This window comes from Mobula birostris, chromosome 10 (genome assembly GCF_030028105.1).
Source record: "Mobula birostris isolate sMobBir1 chromosome 10, sMobBir1.hap1, whole genome shotgun sequence".
Taxonomy (NCBI): Eukaryota; Metazoa; Chordata; class Chondrichthyes; order Myliobatiformes; family Myliobatidae; genus Mobula; species Mobula birostris.
The window spans coordinates 3,189,421-3,212,174 of NC_092379.1; the positions used below are offsets into that span (position 1 = coordinate 3,189,421).

General features: G+C 41.9%; 1 protein-coding gene across 2 annotated transcripts in view; it reads right to left on the minus strand.

Moving 5' to 3' along the window:
* Positions 1-22,754, minus strand: part of supt5h (SPT5 homolog, DSIF elongation factor subunit) — an 80,122-nt gene that overhangs the window by 25,401 nt on the left and 31,967 nt on the right. For both annotated transcript variants that reach the window (XM_072269813.1, XM_072269812.1), the window contains 13 exons: positions 21,915-21,983; positions 21,731-21,796; positions 21,593-21,623; positions 14,852-14,920; positions 12,246-12,497; positions 11,833-11,922; positions 11,086-11,156; positions 9,937-10,042; positions 8,114-8,207; positions 6,182-6,318; positions 4,505-4,660; positions 3,735-3,881; positions 372-518 (listed from right to left, as the gene is read on the minus strand). In XM_072269813.1, coding sequence (XP_072125914.1) covers positions 372-518; positions 3,735-3,881; positions 4,505-4,660; positions 6,182-6,318; positions 8,114-8,207; positions 9,937-10,042; positions 11,086-11,156; positions 11,833-11,922; positions 12,246-12,497; positions 14,852-14,920; positions 21,593-21,623; positions 21,731-21,796; positions 21,915-21,983 — 1,435 coding nt within the window. The remainder of the gene's footprint in view (positions 1-371; positions 519-3,734; positions 3,882-4,504; positions 4,661-6,181; positions 6,319-8,113; positions 8,208-9,936; positions 10,043-11,085; positions 11,157-11,832; positions 11,923-12,245; positions 12,498-14,851; positions 14,921-21,592; positions 21,624-21,730; positions 21,797-21,914; positions 21,984-22,754) is intronic.

Sequence of the window (22,754 nt, forward strand, 5' to 3'; positions counted from 1 at the left end):
TAGTGTCCTGTTTGTTATCTTCATTTAATTAAGCACTGGGCTAGATACCTACAAATTCATCATGTATTTACTTGAAAAGTTATCTATTACTTACTACGTTACTTTCTTTAACAAAATACAAAAAAAATTCTCTGCAACATTTAACTTTTTGGAAAACGAATGCTTGGAAATCTAAAACTTACTCTTTTCTACTGACACACTAATGCAGAAGACGAAAAGTTAACATCCAAAACAAAATTTATATAAAAAAATCTAGGGTGCACAAGACTTTTGCACAGTACTGTGTACGTGTGCATATGTGTATGTGTACAACTCAACTATTTCAAATTATTGTAGTTACGGTCTTGAGAAAAAACCAAGCGAAGCCTTACTGAGTGCGGTCCATCAATGACTTTGACGACGTCTTTCACGTGAATGTTGTTTTGTTCAGAGTCCAGAGCTACAGCAAACCTATTATCCTTTTTCCGGGTTATCGCTTGGTGCCGCACAGTAATAACCTTCCCGTACATGTTAAGGACCTGCAAATGACAAACATTTAATGAACAAGGTGCTTGTAGCTCTCAGCCCGCGTACAAGAGGTCCTAAACAACAGGTACTGGGTGGAAAGAGCACAATTTGCTGTCAGCAAGTACACACGCAGGTTCTTCACAACAATCACAGCCACCTGCGGCCCAAACATCAAAGGCTGCCGCACCTCACTGGGAGCCAAGAATGGAGGTGAACCTATCTAGAACAAAAGCAACATCTTCTCCCACAGGAGAAAACCAAGCTCCTTAATGCAAGTACCTTCGACTTAGCAGCACAACAGTCTATGCAGTCCAGCCTTGCTGCTACTGCTAACCAACAAATCAGAATGCCATATTCTCACTACAAAACAAAAATGTCAGGAGCAGGCTGCCCCCCAGTACATTCCTGGACTGTATTGGTCAGGGACACAAACAATGCATTTCACTGTAGACGTGACAAAAAATCTGACCTTAGTTTTATCCTAGCTGAAGTTCTGAACTTCAACAATTAAGAATCCACAACTTTACTACTCACATTAGGAAAGAGGATAAGCTCAGGAATTTCAGAGGTACTGGAATTAGGACGCTATTCAATAAGAAAATAAATCCAATTGGAGTAACCACACAGGTCTTGCTAATGTTTACAAACTACATTGTCGATTCTGACCAGCTGGGGGTAGAACGGACTACTCACTACACCACACCATCAACAGAAGTACAAGGAGCAGCAATGGCCTCTAGCCATCGCCTTTTCAACCTCACTAAACCCTTCAACCCTGTTAATCAGAAGGGACTGTGGAGCATAATCACATGTGGGCTCCGACAAAACTTTGTATCCACGTTGTTTGCTTCACAGCAACAACATACGCCACAGTCCTAACCAATGGGTGTATAACAGCAGCCATCTTAGTGAAGAGCAAAGCTGCCCTTGATTGACCTCAACCTATTTATAATTCCGCCCCCCTTCTCTGTACTTGTCTCCCTCTCTTCTTTAATGTCAACAAAACAAAGGAGATTGTTATCAACTTCAGGAGAACGTGCACCACTCACACCCCTCTTTACCTCAGCAGCACAACAATGGAAACTGCAAGCAGTTTCAGATTTCCGGGAGTGCACATCACACACAACCTCTCATGGAGCATCCTAACAAGCTGCATCACTACACAGTATGGAAACTGCACCGTGACAGACAGGAAGGCTCTACAACAGGTAGTCAACACTGCCCAAAGCACCACTGGCACCAGCTTACTCAACATTCAGGACATACGTGCAATAAGGTGCACAGAAAGGGCCACTAACAGCATAAAGGATCCCATGCACCCTGCTCATGGAGAGTTCATCCAATTCCCACCTGGAGGAGGCTACGTAGCATCCACACCAGGACTACCAGACTCTCAAACAGTTACTTTCCCCAAGCAGCAAGTCTGACCAACACCTCCACCTACTAACTCCGCTACTACGTTATTATTTCCCCTCAGTCACCTTATGCATAGCCTAGCATCACCTTATTGACATACAATTGATGTGCATAAGCTATCTTGTGTACTTATATTGATAGTGTGTTCTTTTTATTATTATTATTATTATTATTATTATTATTATTGTGATCTTTATCTTCTGTGGGTCTTTCTATGCTCCATTGGATCTGGAGTAACAATTACTTTGTTCACCTTACACTGGTGTACAGGAAACGACATTAAACAATCTTCATATTTCCCTTCAAGAAGCTCTCTCCTGAAGTAAGGCTAATGAATTTGAATCAGGTTTAATATCACTGGCATATGTCATGAAATTTGTTGTTATGTGTCAGCAGTACAGTGCATTAGAAAATAATAAAAAATATAAAGTATATTTAAAAAAAGAAAATTCAATTAATAGTTCAAACAGAGAAGGGGAAAGTAGCGAGGTAGTGTTCATGGGTTCAATCTGATGGCAGAGGGGAAGAAGCTACTCCTGAATTGTTGAGTGTGTGCCTTCAGGCTCCTGTACATCCTCCCTAAGGGTAACAATGAGAAGAGGACATGTCGTGGGTGATGGGGGTCCTTAATGACGTTGTCTTTTTCAGGTATCACTCCTTGAAGATGTCCTATGAAGGCTAATGCCCATGATGGAATTGACTGCGCTCACAACTCTCTGCACCTTATTATGATCCTGCACAGTAGTCACAACCCCCCCCCACCGCAATACCAAACGGTGATGCAGCCAGTTAGAATGCTCTACATCTGCAGAAATTTGTGAGTGTCTTTGGTAACATATCAAATCTACTCAACGGCTAATGAAATATAGTCGCTGTCGTTCAACAACCACGAGCCAAAGCTATCCCAACCTCAGCAATAAGGCAGCCACACACAAATCAAGCTTTTGTTTCCACACATTAAGGCTTAGCCTTACTTTATACAATGCCCAGAGGAAGGACATGCTATCTCAAATCCTGCATACTGGAAAAACATTTCTAAAGTAGAAATCCAGCCCAGCAACATCATTAGGATGTCCTTTCCAAATTTTAGAAGGAATCAAATTTAAAGTCAAGCTACAAAATTCCAGATGAATAGAACTCGCAGTTGGATGTTGCTGACACAGTTAGAAATAAATGTTGCTGGTGTGATTAATTGATTAACAACACATCAATTAGGCCACATCTGGAGAATGAAATACAGTTTTGGTCACCCCATTATAGGAAGGATGTTAAGACTGTAGAACAGGGTTACCAGGATGTTGCTTGGATCAGAGGACAAGTGTTATACTGAGAGGCTGGACAAACCTGGGATGCTTTCTCTGGGGTGATGAAGGCTGAGGAGAGACCTGATCGAGGTTTCTAAGATTATGAGAGGCACAGATAGAATAGAGAGATAATATTTTTCCTCCAGGGTTCAAATGCCTAATACCAGAAAGCATGCATTTAAGGTGTTGAGGTAATTTCAAAACGGACAAGCTTTTTGCACAGAGAATGGTGGGTATCTGGAATACGCTGCCCGAGTGGTGGTAGAGACAGAAACATTAGAGAATTTTAAGAGACATTTAGATAGATACATGGATGTGAGGAGAATGGAAGGAGATGGAAATTGTGTAGGCAGAAGGGATTAGTTTAGTTGGCTATCTGATTAGTAATTTAATTGGTCCGTTAAAACGTTGTTGGCCAAAGGGCCTGTTCTTGTGCTGTGCTGTTCTATGTTCATCCAGATAACACAGAACAGCATAGAACAGGTATCCCGAAACAAAATATCGTACCTGGAATGTCTCTCTCTCCAAGCGGACAATGACTCCCATAGTCTGTGGATCAAGTTGCACCAGCTCACCCCACTCATGCTGACCCCCTGCGTCAACTCCAGAGGCCGTTTCTGAACACAGCTGCAAGTCTCTGGGGAGCACTTTCAGCTGAAAGAGTGGGAGAGGATTGCTTGAAACCCACTGGCATTACTGTGCAAGTCATCTGAATACACATTATCCAACAGAATAAGCTAGGTGTTGATACTTGTCAGCAAACTCTTCCGCAGTGCCATAAAATATCTTAAACACAAGGGATTCTGTTCAAAGTTGAAAACACATTTATTATCAAAGTATGCATACTTCTTCTTACAGACAGCCGCAAAGCAAGAAATTTAAAAGAAACCATTAAAAAAAAGCCCAACAAACACTCAAAACATAGAGAGAAAATAAAACACAAATCAGGCAAACAATAAGAGTAAGCAACAGGATTCAAAACAAAAGTGAGTGTATAGACATGAAGCCCGGAGCAGGCCACAGCATCAGCCTTAGTGCAGTGAAGAGTGGAGTTGGAAACCCAGTGTCATACACAAAATGCAGGTCAGGCAGCATCTATGGAGAGGAATAAAGAGCTGACGTTTCAGGCAGAGCCCCTTCATCGGGTGCTGTCTGACCTGCTGTTACCGAACAATATCTTCCTACATTAAAAGATGCTATGCAAATACAAATATCGCTAATGTTCACCATAAATCACAATTTCTTCGAAACACCAGTGCAATTTTGCAGAGTATTACCTCATGCATTGTCAGGTCTGAGAAAAGAATGACAAAGTTCTCCTCAACACGCACGATCAATCCGGTATCTCCCTCGTAACGCCCTGCTATCACCTTCACGTGGTCTCCCATTTTGAAGTATTTGCGCAATTCATGGGCTGGAAACTCTAAAGGATCCTGGAAATAACCAAAAGTTAAATTGAAAGCAAAGCAAAAACCTGAAATATATATTTTTAAAAATCAGAAAATGCTGGAAACACTCAATAATCAAGCAGCAAATATTTTATCCATCAGGTTGATAATTTTTCATCCAATGTTAACCGTTCACTCCCTTACAGGTGTATTAAAAAAATAAGCATCTTCTATTTTATTTCAATATTAAATTGAATCACTTTCTTCAAGTGGGCCTCATCTGTACATTCCAATGCCCATTAAATGTTTACCAATACCACCGTACAAAAGACAAAATGATCGTTTGAGGTTATACTTCTTTCTTTAATCTCATCCAAGCATTTTCTTTCCTGCCAAGACCACCATTCTCAGCTAGACCACCCAAAGATCTAGGATTCATGCAAGAGACTTCTGGAGAAGTTCATGAACTAAAGTGGACTTTACAACGTTACTGGTCTCGCCCAACCTTTGCGGAACCACTTTCAGGAGATGATCCTATCCATTAGTTTTGACAAGTTACAGTTACTAGATTCCAAGATTTAATGCAGACAAGGTTGGTCTTACACAGTGGACGGTAGGGCACCGAGGAGTGCGGTAGAACAAAGGAATCTGGGGATACAGATTCATAATTCATTGAAAGTGATATCTCAGGTAGATAGGGTTATAAAGAAAGCTTTCGGCACATTGGTCTTCATAAATCAAAGTACTGAGTACAGGAGATGGGATGTTATGTTAAAGTTGTATAAGAGATTGGTGAGGCCTAATTTGGAGTATTGTGTGCAGTTATGGTCACCTACCTACAGGAAAGGTGTAAATAAAGCTTGAAAGAGTAGAGAGGAAATTTACTAGGATGTTGCTGGAACTAGAGGATCTGAGTTAGAAGGATAGATTGAATAGGTTAGGACTTTATTCTCTGACCTTGGACAGAGAAGATGAGGGGAGATTTGATAGAGGTATACAAAATTATGCGGGGGCGGGTATAGATTGGGCAAATGCAAGCAGGCTCTTTCCACTGAAGTTGGGTGGGACTACAATAAGAGGTCATGGGTTAAGGGTGAAAGGTGAAAATTTTAAGGGGAACATGAGGGGAAGCCTTCACTCTGAGAGTGGTGAGCACAAGTGGTGGATGCAAGCTCGATTCAACATTTTGAGATAAGTCTGGATTTTAGGGGTATGGAGGGCTATGATCTGGATGCAGGCTGATGGGAGTAGGCAACTTAAATGGTCCAGCATTAACTAGATGGACCAAAGGGACTGAATCTATGCTGTACTTTACTATGACTATAAAAAGAATGAATTTTCTTTGAATTTACGAGCAATAAGCGCAATTGATTACTACATTTAATGCAAGATTGGAATCATTACTTTTTTTAGACAATCTGGTTCAATTTAAAAGCTCATTGCTATAAGTAATTGAACAGATCACATTGACACAAGTAAAAAAAAATCTTCTATTTACAGTAAGCATTGCTTGTTTACTAGTAGAACGAGCTGTCCACAAACGATTCTCAGCTGCATTTCCAGTACCTTCAGATCCTCGTGCTTGGGCAGGATTGTGATCTTATTGCCCTCCACACTCAAAATCTTCCCTTGCAGGTTTATCAATTCACCCTCGCAAACTTCCACGTTATCTCCAGGCTGCAAGTTGTGTTCTCTTTCTTTGCCTAAAGAAGTCACAAGATTCAATATAGGAAACTGAAAATTCAAGCAATGAATAAGACCAAACCTAGCCCACCAGCTCAGCTTGCAGTCACACAATGCCTCCAATGGAGTAATCCAAATATGCTGGAGCATCTTTAGCACCAACAGCCTAACAAGCCAATATTTCTGATACTGGTTTCCCATTTACCTTCAAGGAATTTAGAGTGTAGGAATAAATGAGGCATTTTCCATTTGGAAAGCTACGACTAATGGCACTGTTGCATCAATGCTGACGCTTACACAGGGTCACTAGATGGTCACATGCAGGTAAAGCAGGCAATCAATATTCTGATCTCAACTGCAAGAGATTCTGAGGAGAGGAGTAGAGATACCTTGTTCTAACGTGTTGATCCATGGCCTGCTCTTTCGCCGAGATGAGGCCACGCTCAAGGTGGAGGAGCAACACCTTATATTCTGTCTGCGTAGCCTCCAACCTCATGGCATGAACATCGATTTCTCCTTCCAGTAAACCTTTTTCCTTCCCCCTCCTCCCTTTTTTATTCTCCACTCTGACCTTTACTTCTAGTGACCTGCCTATTACTTGCCTCCTGGGTCCCCTCCTCCTTCCCTTTCTCCGATGATCCACTCTCCTCTATCAGATTCTTACTTTTCCAGCCCTTTACCTTTCCCTCCCACCTGGCTTCATCAATCACCTTCCAGCTAGCCTCCTTCCCCTACCCCCCAACTTTTTTATTCTGACATCTTCCCACTTTCTTCTCAGCCCAAAACTTCAACTGTTTATTCATTTCCATAGATGCTGCCTGACCTTCTGAGCTCCTCCAGCATTTTGCAGTGAAAAGATCAGCGAACTAAAGCAGTAGAACAACTGTGAAAAATGTTAGAAAGTTGGAATTTTCAAAATGCAGCATAATTGGAATGGCTATTCTTCCTTTCAGTACTTAAAGTCACCACATCACCCCTTCAAAACAAGGGGGTCTGCTTAAAAGTAATTTAAACACTTCTTTTATAAATATATTTAAAATGTTGCATGCGAGGTTCTAGTTATATCATTATGACCTTGGGGATGTTTATGAAAATTGTACAGGAACAGGTGTATTCTGAGGTCTTTTAGACTACCTGATGGACAGATGAATCTTATTTTCATATTTCATTAGAAATTTCAAATCTCTGACATAGTAGCACTGTCAGAGCTAGACTAGAGTGTTAACTTAGTTTGTGCTCTTGGGTGAATCTTGAACTTAAACCCTCTGACTTGGACTGGAAGTTCTACCACATGAATAGGATCTGACATCCAATATCATTAGGATACAGAGCCTAGCTTTACTTCACTCTCTCTGGCAACTGCCACTCCTCACCTTGCAATCAGCAAAGGGAAATCTATCCAGTTTTTCCTTTCCCATTTCCAAAGGCACACAGGCTACACATATTACATCTCAATCTAATCAGAACAGCCTAGAGCTCAGACAAATGCTGCAAGCACCAACACAGATACTGGAAATGACTTAACTATCTCCTCTGGAAAGTTCCACTGGCATCTTGACTTCACTCCCTTCAACCACTCTAACTCGTCCCCTCCTATAAATGCTGCTCCAGATTCCATCTACAGTCACTTTCATCTCCAAACCAGAAATCATTACATAAGAATGAAAACCAAGATGTAAAACCTCTAGACCAGGGGTTCCCAATCTTTTTTATGCCACGGACCAATACCACTAAGCAAGGGGTCAGTGGACCACAAGTTGGGAACCACTGCCCTGGACTGAAATTCTGCGACTTCTCCCAGCAAAGCACACATACCTGTTGATTCAGTAACTACCTCCAGATCAATGCCCTCTGGCTGGTCCTCGTATTTCTCCAATTCAGAAAGCGTGGGCTTAACTCCTTCTGTAATCTGTATTACGCAAAAGAGCAAGAAAATATTGTAGAACAAGATCCACCAGCTCCTTGACATTACTAAAGAGTGATAACTGAGCAGGGGATTACAATTATGTTCAAGGTCTCATGGTTGGTTAGTGCACCCAAGAATAAAACCTACAACAAGACATCACAGAACAGGATGTGGCTCAACACAGAACAAAAAAATGGGTATCCAATCTGCTCTCTCACATCTTATTCAGAATGGAAGTCACAAAAAGCTTGAAGTACATCATCACAATTTAAAAGAAAAGCCAATGTAAACTGGAGAGAGCACAGGAGGAGAACCATTAATATCAGTGACTTTCATGCTTCGCATTTGTTACCAAGCATTACTGAGTTGGGTGCAGACTATAATAAATAATGAGGAAGGAGAAGGATGAAGATTAAATTTAGTTATAAAACCGTAAGATATAGGAGCAGAATTAGACCATTGGGCCCATTGAGTCTGTTCCACCATTTCATCATGACTGATTTGTTAACCCTCTCAAACCCATACTCCTGCTTTCTCCCCATAGCCTTTGCTTATTAAAATATGTACCTTTAATAAACAATGAAGTCTGAAATTCTAAATACTTCCTATTCAAAGATAATCATTTAAGAAATCTGCACTGCACAACTTTAGACCCAGGGTAAAGGTCTGGTTTAACCTGATAAGTACACATTGCATCTACCAAAAGTGCACCCATTACTGAAGACCGAGAGTGCCCAACCTGGGTCCACGGACCCGTCAGTCAATGGTGGGGTCTGCGTCAATCAGAGGTTGGGAACCCCTGATCAAGACTATTACTACTTAATAAAGTAAATATTGCAACAGGACTCCACCAGCACGCATTTGAAGTTGGAGATTCAGTGTAATTTGTCTTAAGCAGGGACTCTGATTTTTTACACTACTCCTACTTAGAACCAGTGGCATGTTTGTGACGCACCCACAGCTATAAAGCCACTCCGATAACTTAATAGCATTACTTTTCTTTTACTTTGTTGAGATACAGCATGGAATAGGCCCTTCCGGCCCTTTAAGCCACACCGCCCAGCAATCAACTGATTTAATTCTAACCCAATCATAGGGCAATTTCCAATCACCAATTAACCTACCAACCGGTAAGTCTATGGACTATGGAAGGAAACTGATAACAACAACTTTATTTATAGAGCACTATTCATTTAGATGATGTTGTTCACAGTGCTTTACAATGGGATTAAAGTACATACAAGAAAATAAAATAAAAATAAACATGAAAATAAAAGTTAAAAGCAGAGTAAAATAAGTAGCTGACATATAATATCACCAACGCAAACACAAGGAATTCTGCAGATGCTGGAAATTCAAGCAACACACACCAAAGTTGCTGGTGAACGCAGCAGGCCAGGCAGCATCTCTAGGAAGAGGTACAGTCGACGTTTCAGGCCGAGACCCTTCGTCCTGCTGTGTGTTGCTATAATATCACCAACTTATACTCGTGATGTTAAACCCAATTCTGATTCTGAAATAGGTTTTGAGGGCTGGCGTTTAAAAGTGTCAACTGAGTCTGCATCCCTTATAGGTTTAAGAGTTCAGGGGCATAGTTCAAAAAAGCTGACTTTTAATTATCTTTTGATGGAGTCTGATGGAAGAAGACCTGAGAACTTGGGAAAATGCACTTCAATACAAAATTTTAAAGAAAAATGTCACATAAAAAGAGTCAACAGAAAACATCACTTACAACTGCAGACATGGCAAAGCTTTTGAACAAGAATCCTTTTCTGCTGTAGCGATTGCCCTCGAATATGAGGAAGTCTCCGTCAGTGGTAACTTCACCACCCAGTGATCTGTGCAGTGATTAGAATATTTCAATTCAAACAGATTAATGGTGTGAGAGCACAGTCAGCAATATGGCAGTTAACTGAGGGCACTATGTAGACAACAGACAGAATCCAGTTATGTTCAGCTTGTATTCATTTAATCAAATAACATTTTTGCACAATCAAGTACAAAACCAAGCAAATTTCTCATTAACCCATTCCACTATTTTAGAGTTGTGAAATGTTTCCAAGTACAACCAAGAGCCAGACATTTGATAATTGAACAGTTTTAAAGCTTGTGTTAAAAACCTGTAAAATTACAGTCAAAATGCCCCAATAGTTGCGTTGAAGCTATTTCAATGTGCATTTTATCTTGGAGACCTTTAAACTCTTCTATGTTGGGTGCCAACCACTATACAAATCCTCCAAGAGGACTACAACCTCGCCGTAGGGCTTGGAGGCTTGCGTGCCTCAATGACCCAGAGAGCGATGTTGGCTGGAGTCAGGGCCTTGAGCTTTGGCTCTTGGTAGCGTCACCCATGTTAAACAGGTCAAAGGGTAGACACCAGACAAACAATGGTCCAGCGGGGTCCAGTTCAGAGCTAACTGGCAACAACTGACTGTATAAATACCAACACTCAGGGGATCCTGACTTACTGCCAGCACAAAGAAAGGAAGCTATCCTTGTAAAATATGTTGTTCACATACAATAATGCCAAGGATCAAAGCAAGGTGCTGAAGATAATAAAATACCCAGACTATAAATGAACCTTCTTCTGCAACTCACTCTTTAGCATTCAGATATACCTACGTCCCCATCACGAGAGATGCAAACAGGTGAGGCCGGTTAAAAGGGCTCTGGTGAAGCTGTATAGGCCAATCCCCTGTACAGTGAATGCAATGGATTGCAGGAGTGTTGATGAACTCCAACGACACCAACAACTTCAGTGGACAATGGAGACAGGAGGTCACTCATGGCCTAAGCTCCACTGGGAGCTAAAGGCCCAAGTCAGTCCATCTGAGCAAATTGTACCATATCGCTCTGAAGTAAATGATTTTTAAAAGCATACCTGATTTTTTCTGCATCAAACAGTCTTTGAAGCGGCCTCTTAAATCTTTTCCTTTTGGCAAACCAGTCTTTCTGTAGGGAAATTTTTAAATTATTAAACACTTGATTATAGTGCTGATCATCATTAACCCAATTCAAAAATTTAGCAGCAAGTAAACATTTGATTAGTGGGATGGAGATACGTCTCTACCACAGGAGGTGTAAGGTGCACCTTCCCTCCGCTAGCCAGCAAGTCACCCTTGGGCAATGTGTAACACCTGCTTAGCCCTCCCGATCAGGGTCACGAGAGGCCATGGGAACAGGTCATATAAGCAGCCGGTGCATATCACAAGTCCTGGTTATGCAACCACTGATGCCAGGCAGATCATCTCTGAAAAGTATTGATAATGGCTGGGGTCATCCATCTTGTAAAGACACTGCCCATAAGAAGGCAATGGCAAAAAAAATTCTGTTGAAAATTTGCCAAGAACAATCGTGGTCTTGGAAACACCCTGATCACACACGTCATGCGATAGGGCACATAACAAACAAATGTAACAACATTGCAAATCAAATCTTCCGTGGCATGTGCTCATAGAACCATATAAATTCCACGCAGGAGACGATCTTAGCTTCTGCACAATTCTCCCAATTCACAATTTTGGTTGGATAGTGCCACATACATCTTGATTTGTTTGTTTTGGCACCGAGATTACTCGGAAATAGCCTCATTCCAGTGTGGAAAATAGTATTGAAAATGGGTTCTCACCAAACTCATCCGTGCTTTGATTCGCTCATAATCAATTCTTGGAATTAGTTTCAGAGAGATGGTATTCTGGCTTGGCTCAACATAGTCCACCTGGAAAAGAGATTTAAGTCAAACAGAATTCTGTAACGACATTAAAAAGCCTGCTCTGTACCCAATACAATCACAGCTGATATGTCTCAAGTCTTGTCTTCTCTTCTCTGCCAGTTCTCCAGAGCTCTTGGTTCCATGATCTTTCAAAATCAATTTACCACCTCGTTTGAATGCCCCAATAACCTGGCCTCCCACAAAGTTTCAGGGTACAGAATTCCACTCCGCAATAAATTGTTCCCATGCACCTCAGTTGTAAATGACCACTTCCTACAATTGTATCAGCAGGAATACATAGATAGAGACAGACACACAGAATACTTTACCTGTGCAATGTCATCCTTGTAGAGACCTCTCTTTAGGCGAACCCATGACTTGGGTTTCAAGTTGGTCACCTCCTTCACCACCTTTAGCACATCTGTCATTTCCTTAATGGGGACCATCTGCTGGTTCCAGAACCCTATCCTGAGGTTCCCCACACCTTCAATGGCCTGCTTCACGTGAGTCTGCTTGTACGCCTCAACGTAAATATATCCCTTCACATGTTCGGGGGAGACAATAGACTTGATCTGAAGCGGCTGGAGGTAGAAAATGAAACAAAAACAAATGTTTTATTCAAAAACATAAGCTTGTAGCTCATTCCAAATACTAAACCTTGAAGTTTGAAGTTAATAAAGTTTGAGGTTAACTCATCTCCTTCTACCTTAGGCCACGAACCTATCAATCACCCCTGACGAGTTATTAACTTCAACCTTTCTGCATAATCACTTAAAGAGTTGAATTGCATGTGCATGTAAAGAGAGCTGTATAACTCATCTCCTTCTACCTTAGGCCACAAACTTATCAATCACCCATCTGTGGACACTTTCTGGAGGTCCAAGATCCGTATGCTCCACGATTGCTGGACTAAGTGTGTAAATGCAGTAGGGGACTATGTTGCTAGGTTTTCTAAAATTAACTTCTTCTACCTTAGGCCATGAACTTATCAATCATCCCTCGTATACCAGTGGACCTTTAATTAAATACTGGTTTTTTAAGGTTGTTATAGCTGGGGATGATAATGGAGATTAGCTCACACTATCCACTGAATGTTCTCAATAGCACGCGCCTCAAATAGCCTCTGACAACCAAGACCCGCTCCTGGCCTTCACATGTGGCTTAGTTAGTAAGCCCGGCGGAACCATTTCTACTTAGTGGAGAAGGAGCAAAGGCAGGTTACTGGGGCCTTAAAAGCAGTCGCTTCGGGCAGACGGGGCTCCATCAGCTGTGGTGGCCAGCTCATCTAGGAGGAAAACTGGTCTCAAACCTCCACTGCCTTGTGGCTCTACCCACTCACGGGGAAGGCTTCCGGAGTAAACGCCAAGGGGAAAAATCTGGAGCTGGCGTCCCTAAGACAGTCCTACGTTGAGTTGAAGGCTGACTGAAAACTCCTGCGAGGCAGCTGGTGCCAAACTGTATCATTTTCTGCCATTCCTTTGGGTTCATCAGATGTGTGGAGAGAGGGAGCTTGCTACATGGGCACAGCTTGCTCTCCATATCGTACTGCCCAGGCTTGCGTATCTATGCAGCTAGGACACAACATCCACGGTCCACCCTGAGCAACAGAGGCCTCAGCAGACCTTTAATACCAAGTTAAGAGTGGAAAACAAAATAGTCCAATTTATAATCTTATCCAAAAAGCAACAATCCTTTAGTCCTATTGGAACTTATTACAGTATAGAATCCCTCAGTACCAAGCGGACTATGATCATATTGAATTCCAGCTTGCCTCTGATGTGATCATGAGCTCACAATCTACTGCATCAGATATAAAATAGGAGTTAACATGATCTGAAAGACGTTCCAAGTCTTCAAACAAAAAATGGCAAGGCAGCTGAAAGGAGAAATAACTGAACTACCTGTTGATGTACAGCACTGAACCCTTGACCTGTCAGATACAATAAGTGCCTCACTTCAAATGCATTGCTGAGATCAACACCAACCAGAAGCCACATCTTAGTAAGCTTCATAGGAGATGGACTTCTGCATCTCTAACATGCGGCTTCACAGTACTTTTCAGAAGGGAATGGTTGAAAAGGGCTTGTTTCTGTGCTGTAATGCTCATCATATGAAGAGCATTTGATGGCTCTGGGTCTGTATTCATTTGAATTCAAAAGAATGAGGGGTGGCCTAATTAAAACCAATCGAGTAGTGAAAGGACTCAATAGAGTGGATGTGAAGACACTGCCTGTGGTTGGACAGTCTAGGACCAGAGGACAGAGCCTCAGAATAGAGGGGCGTCCTTTTAGAACTGAGATGAAAAGCAATTTATTTAACCAGAGAGTGGTGAATCTCTGGATTTCTTTGCGACAGGGAGCTGTTGGGGCCAAGTATTTAAGGCAGAGGTTGATATATTCTTGATTGGTCAGGGCATGAAGGGTTATGGGAGAAAGTAGGAGATTGGGCTCAGAGAAAAAAAAAATGGGCAGCCATGATGAAATGGAGTAGACTGAATGGGCCGAGTGGCCTCATTCTACTCCTGTGTCCTATGGCCTGGTGGATTTCTTCATGATGGATATATACAGCATAAACACAAGAAATTCTGTAGATGCTGGAAATTCAGAGAAATGCACACAAAATGCTGGAGGAACTCAACAGATCAGGGCAGCATCTAGGGAAACGAATAAACAGTCAACTGGAAAGAAGGTGGAAGACAGCAAAATAAATGAAATGTGCGAGAAAATGAAGGAGGATAGCTAGTCATTTCTTATTCCAAGCAAACTACTACATAAACTAAAGTATCTTGGGAAGTGGCGGGGAAGCGCAGGAAGTCAAAAAAACAATCTTCAGTAAGAACAGAAGAAAAAAGTTACCTAGGGTTAGGGCTAGGGCACATTGCCCAACTTTCTAAGCAATTAAATTTGGAGTTGAATAATGATGAAAAGATACCTACTGAATCTGTGTACTGATAGGCAACAAATTTCCTCATCAGGGATATGGCAGTTGCCCGTTCTTCACCAATCTGAAAAAGGAAAGGAAGATATCAATCAATCCAAAATTTTACCAATAACAATCCAAAATTATAGATTTTTTTTAAAAAAAGGAAGCTATCCACAGAGTGGGTGGCGGGGTGGAGATACGTCTCTTTTAAAGGATGTGTAAGACACTCCTTCCTTCCGCTAGCCTGCAGGTTACCCTTGGGCAACATGTCGCACCTGCTTAGCCCCCCGACTCTGAGTCAGCTTCATATGAAGCCATGGGAATATGTGGTAGGCAGTCGTATCAGCAGCTGATGCACATCACAAGTCCTAGTTATGCAACCAGTGGGCGCCAAACAGAAAATCTCTGAAGAGTTTTGATAATGGCTTTGGGGGCGGGGGGGGGGTGTTCATCACCCATCTTGTAAAGACACTGCCTAGAAGAAGGCAATGGCAAACCACTTCTGTAGAAAGAATTTTCCAAGAGCAATCAATGTCACTGAAAGACCATGTATTGCCCACGTCATACGACACAGCTCATAATGATGATCATGATTCAAAGGTGTTACTAAACCTAGCGTTGCCTAATGAGAGTCAAATGCAATAGCTAATATAAAATAGACAACAAACCGTTGGAAACAGATCGATAGATAAGCATTAAAAGTGAAGTAAAAAGAAAAAACAGTCTAACAGGAGAGGGGTCATCACTTCCTCAGCTATAGGTTGGCTTATTGTAGAACCTGATGGCCTCACATAGCGCTCTCTGGAAAAGCGTATTTGTCTTAGTTTATTACTAAAAGTGTTCCTCTGTTCAGCCAAAGTGGCATGCAGAGGGTGAGAAACATTATCCAGAATTAACAGGATTTTCCGCAGGGTTCTTTGTTGTACGACAGCCTCTAGTGTGTCCAGTTTGACTCCTATAATAGAGCCAGCCTTTCTAATCAGTTTTTTTGAGCCTGTTGGCACCACCCGCGTTGATGTCATTGCCCCAGCACACCACTGCATAGAAGATTGTACTGGCAACAACAGACTGGTAGAACATGTGAAGGAGAGGCCTGCATACTCCAAAGGACCTCAGTCTCCTCAGGATGCAGAGGTGACTCTGGCCCATCTTGTACACAGCCTGTGTTGGTGGTCCAATCAAGTCTGTCATTCAGGTGCATCCCCAGGTACTTGTACATCCTCACCACATCCACATCCTCACCACCAATAGTAACAGGGAGCAGTGTAGGCCTAGTCTTCCTAAAGTCCCTCCTCCCTTTATTACACAACTATTGCTGTTTTCAGAGAACTTCTGCAGACAATATGACTCAGTGTTGTATCTAAAGTTAAGGTATACAGGCTAAACAGGAAGGGAGCTGTGGGGCCCCTGTACTGCTTATAGCCATGTTCAACAGACAGCTCTGAAGCCACACAAACTGTGGTCTGCCAGTCAGGTAGTCCATTATCTAGGACGCAATGGAAGTGCCAGCCTAATCACTGAACGGAGGGAGATGTGAACAGGACAGCAATTGTCAAACCTACTGAAATACTCAATGGGTGCAGCACATATGTGCAGAGAGAAACAGTTAGCATTTTAGATCCATCACCCTGATCAGAATAGAGGAAAATTAGAAATCATGCAGGTTTTAAATTATAAAGAGAATAAAAGGTGTAGACAGAGAGGGTGAATGACAATTGGTGTTGGTGCTGTGTGAGAGTGAGTGACGAAGGCTTCCTAATTACAGCTCATCTTTCAAAGGAGATGCAAATAAAGAGAACAGAGGAGAGAGGAAAAAATAAAACAAGAGAACTGCAATACTGGAAACCTGAAATAAAACAGAATGCAAGAAATATTCAGCAGATTCGGGCAACATCTATCACAGGTTGATAATGTTGGATTCTGGTGTTATAACTCCAAGTTTATTGGATTTAAAAAGGAAAACAGGGAGGGAGGAAGGAAGCTGAGAAGCAGAATCTCAGGGGTAGCAACCTCGGGATTGCTACCTGTGCCGCACAACAGTAAGGATAGGAAGAGAATGAGGTGCCAGATAAATGTGTGACTGACGGATTGGAGAAGTGGGCAGGGATTCAGATTTCTGGGTATTTGGGACCTCTGCTGGGGCAGGTGTGACCTGTACAAAAGGGACGGGTTGCACCCAAATCCAGGGGGACCAATATTCTTGTTGGCAGGTTTACTAGAACTGTTGGGAGTAGCTTAAGCTAATATGGCAGGGGGGGTGGGAATCAGTAAGAGAGAGCTGAGGATGAGCCAGCAGGTTTACAAGTACATGATGGGTGTAACATGAATGTAAGAAAGGACAAGCCAATGATTGGGTACAAATACAGACTGAGTAAAGAGTTAAATTGTACCACAGAGGCAAAATTCAAAAGGGCAAAGAATGCAAGACTGAATGTGTTGTATTTAAATGTAAGTAGCATTCAAAATAAGGTGGACAAACTCATGGTGCAATTAGAAATTGGTCGGTATGACATTGTGGGCATCACTGAGTCATGGCTGAAAGAAGGCCATAATTGGGAACTTAACTTTGTATCGAAACAACAGGCAGAAAGGCATAGGTGGTGATGTGGCACTGCTGGTAAGAGATGGAATTACATCTTTAGAAAGAGATGACATAGGATCAGAGAACATTTGTGGGTTAAGTTAAGAAACTACAAGGGTTAAAAAAATGGAAATCATACTTAGGCTTCCAAATAATAGCCAAGATGTGGGGTTGAGATTGCAAAGGGAGCTGGAAAAGGCAGGTAATGAGAGTAATAACACAATTGTGATGGGGGACTTCAATATGCAAAGGGATTGGGAAAATCAGGCTGGTGTCAGATCACGAGAGAGGGAATTTGCTGAATGCCTACAAGATGGCTTTTTTGAGCAGCTTGTGCTTGAGCCTTCTTAGATTGGGTGTTGTGTAATAACACAGATCTTCTTAAGAGAGCTTAATGTAAAAGAACCCTTTGGAGGCAGTGATCATAATATGATTGAATTCATGCTACAATTTGAGAGGGAGAAGCTTAAGTCACATGTATCAGTCTCATAATGGAATAAAGGAAATTACAGAGGATTGAGAAAGGAGCTTGCCCAGGTGGATTGGAGGAGGATACTGGCAGGGATGATGGCAGAGCAGAGATAACTGAAGTTTCTGAGCATAGTTCCCAAGGCGCAGGATAGATATGTCCCTCAGAGGAACAAATGGCAGAGGTAGGAAACCGTGGCTGATAAGGGAAATTAAGGACTGCGTAAAATCCAAGGAAAGGACATAAGGTAGCAAAAGTGAGTGAGAAGTTGGATGATTGGGAAGCTTTTAAAATCCAACAAAAGGCAACTAAAAAAAAGTTATAAGAAGGGAAAAGATGAAGTATGAGGGAAAACTAGCCAATAATATAAAGCAGGAAACCAAAAGTTTTTTCAGTTCTATAAAGAGTAGAAGGGAAGTAAGAGTTGATACTGGACCACTGGAAAATGATGCTGGTGAAGTAGTAATGGGGGACAATGAAATGGCAGATAAACTTAATGGGTACTATGTACCTGTCTTCACTGTGGAAGACACTAGCAGTGTGCCAAAGATCCATGAGTGTCAGGGAGCAGGAGTGAGTGCCACTGATATTACAAAGGAAAAGGTGCAAAGCAAACTCAAAGGTCTTAACATGGATAAGTCACCTGGACCAGATGGACTACATCCCAGAGTCCTAAGAGAGAGACCGTTGAAGAGATAATGGATGCATTGGTCGTGATCTTTCAAGAATCACTTGATTCTGGCATGGTCCCAGAGGATTGGAAGATTGCAAATGTCACTTAACTCTTTAAGAAGGGAGGAAGGCAAAAGAAAGGAAATTATAGGCCAGTTAGCCTAACCCCAGTGGTTGGGAAAAGTGTTGGATTCTATTACTAAGGATGAGGTTTCGTGGTACTTTGAGACTAATGATAAAATAAGTCAAAGTCAGCATGGTTTCTGTCAAGGAAAATCTTGCCTGACAAATCTGTCAGTTCTGCGAAGAAGTAATAAGCAGCATGGACAAAAGAGAGGCAGTGGATGTCATTTACTTGGATTTTCAGAAGGCGTTTGATAAGGTGCCACAGATGAGGCTGCTTAATAAGATAAAATCCTACAGCATTACAGGAAAGATACTGACATGGATAGAGGAATGGCTGACAGTCAGGAGGCAACGAGTAGGAATAAAAGAGACCTTTTCTGGTATTCTCCAGGGGTCAGTATTGGGACCACTACTTTTCATGTTGTTTGTCAATGATTTGGTTAATGGAATTGATGACTTTGTGGCAAAGTTTGTGGATGATACAAAGACAGGTGGAGCGGTAGGAGTGCTGAGAAAGCAATGTGATTATAGCAGGACTTAGAACAAATTGGAAGAATGGGCATAGAAAGTGGCAGATGAAATACAGAGTTGGGAAATGTATGATAATGCACTTTGGTAAAAGGAACAATAGTGCGGATTATTATCTGAATTGGGAGAAGGTTCAGAGGTGCAGAGGGCTCTTAGGAGTCCTCGTACAAGACTCTCAGACGGTTAATTTACAGGTAAAGTCTGTGGTAAAGAAAGCACATGCAATGTTGGCATTTATTCATATTGGCATAGATACACCAGTGAAATTTGAGAAACTACTAGACAGGTATATGGAGGAATCTAAGGTGGGGGAATTATATGGAGAGGCAGAGTTTAAGGGTCGGCACAACATTGTGGGCCAAAGGGCCTGTACTATGCTGTATGTTCTTATTTGAAGAGGAATAGAATACAAAAGCAAGGAGATAGTGCTAAAGCTTTATAAGACACTAGTCAGGTTGCACCTGGAGTACTGTCAACAGCTTTGACCTCCATATCTCAGAAAGGATGTGTCGTCATTGGAGAGAGTCCAGAGGAGGTTCACGAGGATGATTCCAGGAATGAAGGGGTTAACACACGCAGAGCTTTTGGCAGCTTTGGGCCTGTACTCACTGGAATTTAGAAGAATGCAATGGGATCGCATTGAAACCTACTGAATGTTGAAAGGACTAGATAGGGTGGATGTGGTGAGGATGTTTCCTGTGGTGAGGGTATCCAGAACTAGAGGGCACAGCCTCAAAACTGAAGGGCAACCTTTTAGAACAGAGGTAAGGAGGACTTTTTTTTTAAGCCAGAGAGTAGTGAATCTGTGGAATGCTTGGCCACAGACTGCAGTGGAGGAAAAGTCCATGTGCATATTTAAAGCAGAAGTTGATCATTCCCCGATCGGTCAGAGCATCAAAGGATATGGTGAGAAGGCAGGTGTATGGGATTGAGTGGGATCCAGGATCAGCCATGATGGAATGATGGAGCAGACTCAACTGTCTGCATGGCCTAATTCTGCTCCTATGCCTTATGGTCTTATTTTAGAAGTCAGGAAGGAGGCATATAAAACTTGTTGCTTCATGATCATTTTACTAAGAGTTGATACAACAAACAGAACAGTGATAGGGGTCTGCTACTTGAAGAAGAGGGAAAGTAAAAGATGACGTCTAACATAAAACAGCTACCTTTATACCGAAAAGTAAGAAAAATTCCATTCAAATCCATGGATAACAATAGACCAGTTAGAAAGTACTTAGTCAATACTGTAGCACAAATCAACCAAAGAGAAAATACTCATTCACTTAGTGTAAGAACAGTTCCCAACCTGGGTCCACAGACCTCTCAGTTACCAGTAGGGGTACATAGCATAAAAATGATTGGTGTTCCTTGTATTAGAGGCATATTATGCTGTTATGCATATAAAGGGTACTTAAAATACAAGCAGACATTTGTTAAACTGCAAAGAAAAAGACTATTAAAATTAAACATTCGGAGCCAACAATGACCTTCCAACAGATCTGGCCCGAAGGACTGGTCACCACTGAATTCTACAACATTAGACATCGGAGACCCACATGCCTAGTCAGAAGGTTAGATTTTCACTTTCAAGGTTACTTTGCTCAGGAAATCAGGTTCGGAGTGGAAGATCAAATGCGATGACAATTAGAAATTTGAGGATACCCTTGTAGACTGAAGAGGTGTTCTGCAAAGCAGTCACCTGATCTGCATTTGATTTCTCCGGCACAGAGGAGTCAAAATTGTGGGCACTGGATACAGTGCATTAAAATGGAAGCCCTGTAAGTGTACGGCTAGTTCACTTGAAATGTGCTTGGGTTCTTGAATGGTGGGAAGATAACTCACAAAAGAGCAAGTGCTGAAGCTCGTGTGGTTATGTAGGCAACGACCATGTGACAGGAAGGGCTGTTAATGAACAAGGGAGTCATGGAGGAACCATTCTTTCAAAATGCTGCAAGAGGAGAAGAGAAATCTATGTAACAAGTATTGCCATCAATTTAAAAGTGTCAGAATTTATGGAGGAGGCTCTGGAATGTGGAAGTTGGTGGAACAGAAGATGACTAAAAGGAGCAGCACATTATTGCTCTCAGTGGAAAGGGAAAAAGTGAGAGCGGAAATTTGGGTAACGGGGAAAAACAGATTTGAGAGCCCTAATAGCTACAGAGGAGGGGAAACCAAGATAAAAGGAAGCTGTCAATATGCATTCATAGGAATAGCTTGATTACTCCAAGAACAACCAGTTGTTTCAGGACATTTGTGCAATTTTATAGAAGCATTTTCTGCAACTTGTTTTATTTAAACATGTTATTTTCATAGTGCCCAGAAATGTACAAGGCATATAGGTTTAACAATTCAATACATACATTTGTAAACAGTCATACCTTACATTTCACAGTCCACAAATTGGGATCTCTGTGTGAATGGAGTGGATAAAAATAGAATTAGATCAGAAATATGCTAATTTTTTCAAACGTTGAGAAGATTTAATATAAGCTTATTGTTTCTGAAGAGTGACTTACTTTACACCAGGTAGTAACTGTTGCTGTGTGATGTCATCCGAGAGCTCATCTGAGGCACCATAGAAACTAAAAACACAAGCAAGGGGAGTTTATATCAAAACTTCTGCCTTTGTCTTCAGCTTCTACAACGTGATATGTTTCGAATCACAAGAGTTCTCAAATTTGATTAAACAGAATTACGTACTGGTCACCTGCAGTTGGCTTGGCATATTTATTCATATAATATTCACCAAGTTCCTCTTCTCTTTTGTCTCTGTAAAACACAATGAAACAGACATGTAACAGTAGCATTAACAGGTACATACCATGACAATCTGACTTTCAGTTTCACTGGTAACTTAATCGTATCTCCCTGGAACTGTTCAGTACTTAGAAGCTGAGCTTCCATCTGAGTTTTACCAGTTTGTATGGCAGAGATTTCAATCAAATACGCCCCCTGCCCCCCAAGTTCATGCAGCTGTCCATATTAATAGGCCACATCAAAATAAACTGATGACGGCCCTACTTTGGCATGAGCAATTACAAATCTTTTCCCACATTTAAAGTGTTAGATCCTCTCCCTCCACTAGTGCATTCGCAAATTTCTACAGATATGCCATGGAGGGCATTCCAAACAGCTGCATCACTATATGGCATGGGGGTGTGGGAGGCACTGCACAAGACTGAAACAAGCTGCAGAAAGTTGTAAACTCAGTCAGCTCCATCATGGGCACTAGCATCCAGGACATCTTCATGAAGTGATGCCTCAGAACATGGCATCCCAACAGCATGCCTTTGGCTGCAATTGACAACCATGACTTTCTTCTGTGGCTTGTCATGTCCTTTGCTCTCCACAAAATGTTTCAGAACCAACTTCCTCGCTGTAGGATCCTACTGTAGATCTCATCCACCCAGTTCAACTGAGCTGACTTTGCAGGCTGAAACAGGCATGGCCCTATCTCACTGGGGTATGAGGCCTGCCAGTTACCCTCACCTGGTTTAGCCCACTGTTGAAGCGGTGTACCGTGGTGTGGTTGCTGTTGCA